Raw genomic sequence first — 9,008 nt, 5'->3', positions numbered from 1 at the left:
TTCTTATACTAATAAAACCGATTTTATTATTTCATTATCTACTCCTAAATGTTGTCAAATTTTGAATAAGTCATGGCAACCTCTAGAACTAAGAAACTAAAATACGTTCACTGAACATACATAAAGAAATGTAAATGTTTACTCCCATTCTGTAGGATGCCTTGACTTTTTTAAAATTTGACAACATTTAGGAGTAGATAATGAAATAAAAAAAAAGGTTTTATTAGTATAATAAATCCAATAAAAAATATTCTCATGAAATCGCTTTAAACCGAAATTAAAGAATACAATAAACAATAGATTCAATGAATAGTTAAAATTACTTCCATTCAAGATTTAATCCTCAGAATTGTTTTTCCATCAGAAAAATCTCTACAATTTTGGGATTTTCAACTTTGGCGTCGAATTCCAAAGACATGGGCAATGGTTCACATAGGGGTCTATTTTCTAGGAATGCCGTGATGTATTGAGAGTTGGTCCTACCGAAAATAATAAAGGTTAGTCCAATTATATAGGCCACGTAATTCCAAATGTCGGCAAACATCGGTTTTTTGTATTCTTAGCTATACCGCGGAACCTGTAGGTGATGGAAAATAATTTTGTATGGGACTTTTACTCAGGAGCACCCAAATATCATGGAAAACTTGAAATGGTTCGTGGAAATTTTTGGCTGTGTACCTGTGTAATGAGCCAATTTGAATAAAAAAGAGACAAATTTTTACCATATACCAAATTAACATACCAGCGGAACAATTTAGTTTCGATCTGGCACTTTTGGGTTTCAGACATTAATCACTTTTAAAATTGCAAAAAAATGCATTAATACGAAAATGAATCCGTTTTTTTCTAGTTTAAAATATTTTGTATCGCTATTAGCAAAAAAGGGCCAAATTCTATAAAATGGGCCAAAAAGCCAACATGGTCATGCATAAAAAATATAGATTTAAAAAAAAAAAATTCTTGTAGATTAACATCTTAAGATTATACAAAACAAGTTTTAAGTCAATCGGACAAAAACTTTAGAAGTTATGCTAAAACTAGTACCCTAAGACTCTAGGTACGTAAGTGCATCTTTAAGTGCGGTTTTCTCAAAACCACGTTTCGAAAGTCTGTGCTCATCGGCATTTCTAAACGGCTCAACCGATCGTTTTCAAAATTGTCGCATATTTTTCTGCATAAAAAAAACCGCCCGCTGGGAAGCGTTTTTTTTTATTTTTTAACTTTAAATATTTAATTTTTAGGGCGAAATCAAATTTTTTAGGTTAAAAACAAATTTCTGACTTTATAAAAAAAATAAAAAATAAAAAATTAAAAAAAGGGCTTCCCAGGGGGCGGGTTTTTTTAATTCTTAAGCGAAATGTAAAAACGAAATAGAAATCCGATCTTTTTTAATTCGGTACAACACTTAAACTATATTTTCTGAAGTTTTCATGGAAAAAAATTAAACAAGAGAAAACGCTATAGTCGGGTTGTTGTCCTGACTATCTAATACCCGTCACTCGGCTAAAGGGAGTGCGAGGGAGATGGATATATAACATTTTTTGATTGCGTATAACTTTTTAACGAATGGTCCGATTTGAAAAAAGTCTTCTACATTTCGATAGGTATAAATATACACAACAAAATTGCATTTATACTTCTCGGAAATCTTTAAAGGTGTGGGCGCCAGACCCATTTTAAAATTGTTAGTGGGCGATTGTGGGCGTTAGAGGGGACGCGGCGCTCGGCTGAAATAAACTTGCGCTGCGTAGGAAGCCCAAGAATATGTGTTGAAAATCTCAACCTTCTAGCTTTTGTTGTTTCCGAGATCTTGGCGTTCATACAGACGGACATGGCTAGATCGACTCGGCTAGTGACCCTGATCAAGAATATATGTACTTTATGGGGTCGGAAACGCTTCCTTCTAGCTGTTACATACTTTTGCACGAATACAATATACCCTTTTACTTTACGAATGACGGGTATAAAAATGTCCTTAGACGGTCATTTTTTGCATTTTGCAAACAATTAATTGACAGCCGAATATTTGCAATTTCTAGTTTTTCTTGTTTTTTAGGGTGTTTTGGGGTGAAAAATGAAAATGTTTTGATGCAATCGGAAAGATAATAGTTTAATAAACAACATTCCAAAAGAAAAAAATCAAAAAATCTAGTATTTGCTTGTACATTTCCCATCTAAAAACGAATTTCTATGCCATTTGAGAATTTTTTGTGTCAGTAGTTATTAATAAACAAAACAAAATCTCATTTTAAACTATTTTCACAAGAAATTCCGGTAAATTTTTATATTTTTCCAATATTTTGCCGTAATTTAACGTACTGGCTTCGGCTTTTTAAATTCAACGGCGAAATGTCCTACATTTGTTGGTACAAGTTTTCTTATCACCAAAAACTACTTTAAGTAGTTTCGAAAAATAACACAAAAAGTACTATATAAATGTATAAGGCTGGGATGACACATTCAATTTTTATCATCAATTTATTGTGCGGCGAACCTAGTGAATTCAAATGACAGTACCTTAAAATGTATTTATTTTCCCCATAACGCTTATTTTTGCTTAGTATTTGTAATATTTTTACGCAATTTTAACTAAGGTGTGTTTCAAAATTTCTTTAATATTTTTTTTATTAAAAGTCGTATTAAGGTGATTGTGTTTGTATTTAATCGTTATAACAAAACAAAGAATTTCATGTGAAAACAATATTTGCCTCCGTGGCATAAGTTATAACAAAATCTTAATTTTAAGGTGTTTCATAATTATACGACACCAATGATTTTTTCCGGTTCCAATGATCAAACTTACCCGAAATTTTTTTTCTGGTTAAATCACTATGGACGGCAGTCCATGTAGTGACGAAGCGCACCAGGAGAGTGTGCGAAGGCGACTACTATATATACACGAAGAAATGAAAATCTGCTGTGATGGTCCGATCATAATGAATGATACACCTATCGAATGGTATTGCAAAAACTTAAAGGATTGCATACCGAGACTTTAAGAAAATTAATTGGCTTGGGAGAGAGAGCGGTGAAAGTGAAAAAGTGAAAATTTCGAAATTTGGAGCTGTTGGGGCCGGTGGGGATAAAGGCCCCCTCTCAATATTTTAGTTGTATTCCTTTTGAAAATACCCGTCGAATGAGGGGTCATTTGTCTCCGACTCTCCGTTCAAAAGTTATAGCCAAAATAAGATTTTCTTCTTCTTCCCAAAATGAAAATTTAATTCTGTTTGTCAGTTTGTCCACTTGTCCAAAATATGTTTTTTAAGTTCTGAAAATTTGATATGACGTTCATCACATCGATATTAAAAACTTTTGTTCTACCACTTTTGGAAAAACCCGCTAGTTTAGCGGGAAAACAGCTATAAATAGCTAAAATTCGGAAAGCCGTAACTTCTCTCGTTTAAAAGGTATTTTTAAATGCTATAAACGCCTTCTATATGCAATTTGTGTAAATGTAATAGTTAAAAAGATATGAACAAAAGAAAATTTGTTAAAACTTTTTTTTTAGCTTTTTTTTAATTTTCTCAAAAACGGCTCTAACGATTTTCTTTAAAACTTTAAACTGTATAGCCCTTGAGATTCCTTAAATTTTGGTATATAACACATTACTGTAAAAAGTCACGTTTAAAAGTTATTTTTATACGAAAATAGCCACTTTTGCAAGCTCGAACTACTAACGCTCCCTGAGTATTGAATTTTGTGTGAGGGTATACGAACTGTATTTTAGGGTCATGGAATCAGTAAATTTGCACTTAAGAGTTCCATATAGGAATCTTTTGTTCTACGACTTTTGGAAAAAGCCGCTACTTTAGCGGGAAAAAGCTAAAAATAGCTACATTTCGTTAGTTTGTAAGTTCTACACTACTAAAGGTACAGACATGTGCTATACCTCGTTTAAAAGGTATTTTGAAATACTTCAACGCCTTTTTAACTGAATTCGTTAAAATACAATAGTTTAAAAATTATGATTTATGACCAATTTAAATTTAAATGTTTATATTAGCACCTATGAGAGCAAAAGTAAACAAACAAAAACTTCTGATATCAAATAAAAACACCTCTTAACGAGGTAAAAAACTAGTGACGACCGCACCTTCAACATACAAAAGTTCTGATATCAACATTTGTGACGAAAAATTATTACACTCGTCATTAAATAGACTTTCTAATATTTTCTCATTCGGCACGCTGCAATAGTAAATGCCTGTAAAGGGAAAAGGCTGGAATAGTTTGCTAGGGCGGGCCGAATGAGAAAAGATTAGAAAGTCTATTTAATGACGAGTGTAATAATTTTTCGTCACAAATGTTGATATCAGAACTTTTGTATGTTGAAGGTGCGGTCGTCACTAGTTTTTTACCTCGTTAAGAGGTGTTTTTATTTGATATAAACTAAACAAGAGAGAACGCTATAGTCGGGTTGGTGTCCCGACTATCTAATACCCGTCACTCAGCTAAAGGGAGTGCGAGCGCTGTACTCGGGTTGGTGTCCCGACTATTTAATATTCGAACCTCAGCTAAAGGGAGTGCGAGGGAGATAGATATATAAATCTTGATTGCGTATAACTTTTTAATGAATAGTCCGATTTGAAAAATGTCTTCTACATTTCGATAGGTATAAATATACACTACAAAATTGCATTTATACTTCTCGGAAATCTTTAAAGATGTGGGCACAGGACACATTTTAAAATCGTTAGTGGGCGATTGTGGGCGTTTGAGGGGACGTGGCGCTCGGCTGAAATAAACTTGCGCTGCGTAGGAAACATCCCACCGGGAAAGTGAGAAGGTGGTTCTTTGTGTGCTGAAAATCCTGTTCCTTTTAGCAGAAAGTGTTGGAAATCCTATATCTTTCAGCAGGCGACGATGTAGGGAAAATGTAAATTCCCTAGGAAAACCACATAGAAACCCCATTTCCCCCTTACTTTTTGTGTCACACCCGTGTATTTTGAAACCAGAGACGGAAGAAATGTAAGGGGTAAATGAGGTTTTGTCCCTTCCGCTTGTATGGAGAAACCTCATGAAAATATCATATTTTCCAGAGGAATGTTCCCGCTGGGATCTGTTAAGCAAAAACTCTTTGAATGTGTTAGCTCACTCCCAGCTTTCATAGGGTTTGTAAATGACAGGTTTTTCTCCGACGCTTTGAAAAGGTTGACCGAACCTTGCAAGCTCTGCTTAGAATCCTTTAAAAAATCATTTAAAGATTCCCCTTGTACGATTTTTGGGTCCCAAATCGATTCACACTAACACTGGAATTTCACCGAAATTTATAATTTGACAAGGTTAGAAATGGCAGAACGTTTTCTTGCGACAATTTTCATACTTGTCGTTTGAGTAGTTTTTAAGGCAACTTTAAGACCAAGTCGAACAAATATAAAAACAATGAGTTCTCAAAAACTTATTTTGCACACTTTATTCTACCAAGTGAAAAAGTGACAATATAATGTATTTTAAGACCGACCTAATGTATCAAAATTGTGTTTACTATGGGATCGGAAACAGTTTCTTATACCTGTACTTTCCAACAAATACAATAAATAATTTTTTGCCTACGAGTAAGGGTAGACATCATTCATGAAAACTTAACTATCTCGTACGATTTTGTTTATTTAATTTTACTTTACTTTCTGTTTTGTTCTTAGTAACTTTTCACATTTATACAAAATACATATTTGTAAACATTATTAATAGCCTTTGAGTTTGATCATTTGGTTTAACATATAAGTTAAAGCAAAACAAATTAAGCCAATATGTTTGGGATTTAATGGTAATAATACGCGCCTTGAATGTTGATCTTCCATGGCGCACTTTGTGTGCGGCAACATAATGTGTGGTTAATAAAAGCATAATTTACTCAGTTATTAAAATAATACATAATTAAATTAAAAATGAAATGTTGAAACAATCCGGTGTAAAAGAACGAGGCTGCGAAGAACCTCGATTAAAATAGGTGCAACGAATTTGGACTAACAAATAAAGCGGATGTACCCCAATCTCCTGTTAATGGATTGTTATTAAAATAGGCTTATTCAGATGTCATTTGATAATGGTTTTCCGCTAACAGCTTGTTATTTTACTGTTGCGCAGAGGCCGGCTGTGCTTGCGGCGCTAGACGGTTAATAAACCCAATGCCTCCGCGGATGATCTTGGCCACAGCGGGCGGCGAGCGGGCAGCCAGGGCCTCAAAGGTTATGCGAAGCTCGGCGAAAGCGGTGCGCGGATAGGGGTTACGACGCGAGCTGTAACGCATCACCAGATAGTGATAGTAAATGATAGGGGTCATAAGTCCTGCGTGGCTCCTGAAATAGAAAGAACAAATTTTCTTTGAAGAATATCACGAATGGAAGAAACACGAAAAAACGTACATAAAAGTCAGCACAATGGCATAGGGCATGATGAAGATCTCACAGAAAGCGGTGGCCTTAAGGATATTGGCTGCCTGGAACTCGACAATGGAGATGATAAAACGAGCACCCCACCATGAGTTCTGGCCAATTAGCTGTAAGTACAGTTCATTTGTATTTAAGTGCAAGATTTGCAAGCTGTTATCCTTACATCAAGCAGCTTGAGCGAGTAGCTGGAGGCATGCAGAACCGAGTAGAGCAGCACGGGGATTAGGACCAGCAGCGATGGGCGGATGTTGAAGAAGATCAAGGAGTACATCATATAATGACAAGAGTCCTCGCCGAACAGTCGTGCAAGGAATTCCCGGCTGAAGGAGAACGCGGGCACCCTTTGATGCAAGCGCAGGGCAGAGATGGCCGCATTAGCCAACAGGACCTTGCTGAACGCGCTTTGTTGGGAACTGTTACGAAATGTATTGACATTAGAATAGATTAGAGTGCAAAATTCTTATTCATACGTGAAGATGGGCAGCACATAGCTGACGGTGAAGAAGATGACCAGCAGGCGCAGAGCCCAGAGCGCTGAATCTATGCGGTTTGTCTGGAAATGCTGTAAGAGCTTGGCCGGTACATTTTGTGATCGAGATTGCTGCGGTTGCTCCTGCTGCTGTTGTGAAGATCCTTCGGAGCTGTTGGTCTCGGCGCTATCAAAGCGCGGTGTTTGGTCGGTGGGTGTGCTCATGTTGAAGTGGCTTTGTATTCAGTGTTTAGCCTGCAAGCAATTATGAGAAGGCAGAACTGTAGAAAAAATCGTTATGAGGTTACTTTCAGTCTTATCGGCGGGAATTTGGCTGCTATCTGGGACACAGGCACTGATAAGGCAACTTCAGCTAAATAACCGCGACCTTATCTAACGTGTATGTGAGTTTTAACTTAAAGAATAGCCCGAATGATCTGCGGTCTACGACTCCTGGATTAGACTGTGTCAGCTCTGCTTTCTAGGGCCTCAGGGGCACGCGTTTCAGGTCTTGCTTAAAAGCTAAGGCCAACTGTTAAACCAGTCAATTGGAAAGTTGCCAGCGAAACACACTAAAAACGAGAACGGGCGTGCCCATAATAAGTTTTAATGTTAGCTGGAACCAAGATGATTTGACCACAATTACAGACATTGCTTTGCATAAGCCAACGGAAACAAAAAATTAAAAGATATCGCTATTAAACTATGTATGTATGTATGTATCTTTAACTACCTTTAAGGTTCGGCAATACTATTTCTTGTGGCAGCGGTTAATGATGCCAAGCACACTAAAAGCAAAGATTTCGATACGAAATAAAAGTAATGGAACTGCAAGGCTCCAGCTGGAGTTACACAGAGTGACGTCCAACACACCGCACAATTGCAAGTTGTTACGAGATACACGTCAAAATATTGAAGCACAAACAGGTGGCAGCAGGTGGAAGGGGGAGGTTGGCTCTGCGATTAAGTAAACAACGCACAGGGGTCTATCCTACGTGTACTTTCGAATTATTTAGTGGGTACTGGAACTTGCGCTGGGGCAGTAGTATCGATTTGGATATAGGCGGGTCCTTTCATGGTCAGCTAACAGAGACGAACTTTAGTAAGTGTCCCCGAACATTCTTCCTGCATGACTAGTCCAAAACTCTAGCTGTGGACAAGTGACGTCAGAAAATAGGTCGATCGGTCAGTCATAGGTACACGTCAGAAATTCAGAAGGTATTTCTCGCAAATTAAGGCTGATTGACCTGCCTGAACTCTATATACATATGTGACACGGCGCTCAAAGTGCAGGGACTTCCGTCGCCGGGCTGTGGGAACTAGAATTTTAAGCCCTGCTCTGCGGAATTGAATGCTTCCCCACCCGGAACCAATAGAGTGAGGCAACCCACAAGACCTGCATAATTTTTCATTACATTGCCTGACGGAATTTATCTGTCACGCTTTATGTGATTTGAGACGACGACGATGAAAGATATTCAAGGTTTTTTTCTTTGCCTTTAACCACCAGACTTCTTCTATGAAACAGGTTACCAAGAAAGTCCGTAATGGCGAAAGCGATTTTTTCTTTATATATACATACGCGCGTTGCACTTGCCACTCACTTATGATAGAGGGATTTCTCCTTTTATGATATGTTTCGAAATTAAACACAAGTTTTTCACGTAAATTAATACGTATTGGTCGCTGCTCCCGAGTGGATTAGAGATGGACTGAACTGAACCGAACCAGCTCGTTAGGAACGAACTAGTCGATACACAGGGAAGCGACCGAGTTCAAGCGCTCTCTTTTTCTCATGTACGTCAAAATAGCGTCGACCAGTTAGCAACGAAAGTGGAACGGTGGAATTTGGAACACTGGGGCCATTTTTAATTTTTAATTTGCTCGCTATTTGGGGGCCGAATTGAAAAATGTTTGATGCAAAATTGTTTAGAATTAAAATATCTTTCGATCTATATAGGTTGGAGCCAAATCGAAGTTCTGCAAGTGTTTCAAAAATGCATTTGAAAAATCAGGTATCCACCATTTGGTTAACTGCTCCCCTCACAGAGGTTGTGCCAATATGCACGCTAAACCAGGTTATTAGGCGTTAATTCAAGCGTCTTGTCTGAAAGTTTCATCAAAATCAAACCCACAGATTTTGAGTA

General features: G+C 37.2%; 1 protein-coding gene across 2 annotated transcripts; it reads right to left on the bottom strand.

Moving 5' to 3' along the window:
- Positions 1-5,589: 5,589 nt before the first annotated feature.
- Kr-h2 (Krueppel homolog 2) lies at positions 5,590-8,640 on the bottom strand. 2 transcript variants are annotated; one of them, XM_017154989.3, is made up of 5 exons: positions 8,466-8,640; positions 6,863-7,142; positions 6,556-6,805; positions 6,366-6,499; positions 5,590-6,299 (listed from the first exon to the last, which is right to left on the bottom strand). In XM_017154989.3, the coding sequence occupies exons 2-5, from the start codon at positions 7,084-7,086 to the stop codon at positions 6,074-6,076; spliced, it is 834 nt and encodes a 277-aa protein (XP_017010478.1). In that variant the 5' UTR covers positions 7,087-7,142; positions 8,466-8,640; the 3' UTR covers positions 5,590-6,073. The 2 variants fall into 2 exon arrangements, with proteins under 2 accessions (XP_017010478.1, XP_017010477.1); XM_017154988.3 differs by having other exon boundaries at positions 6,863-7,116; positions 8,466-8,637.
- Between the last annotated feature and the right edge of the window lie 368 nt (positions 8,641-9,008).

The sequence above is a fragment of the Drosophila takahashii genome, chromosome 2L (assembly GCF_030179915.1).
Source record: "Drosophila takahashii strain IR98-3 E-12201 chromosome 2L, DtakHiC1v2, whole genome shotgun sequence".
NCBI lineage: Eukaryota > Metazoa > Arthropoda > Insecta > Diptera > Drosophilidae > Drosophila > Drosophila takahashii.
This window is presented reverse-complemented; position numbering and strand designations above follow the sequence as displayed.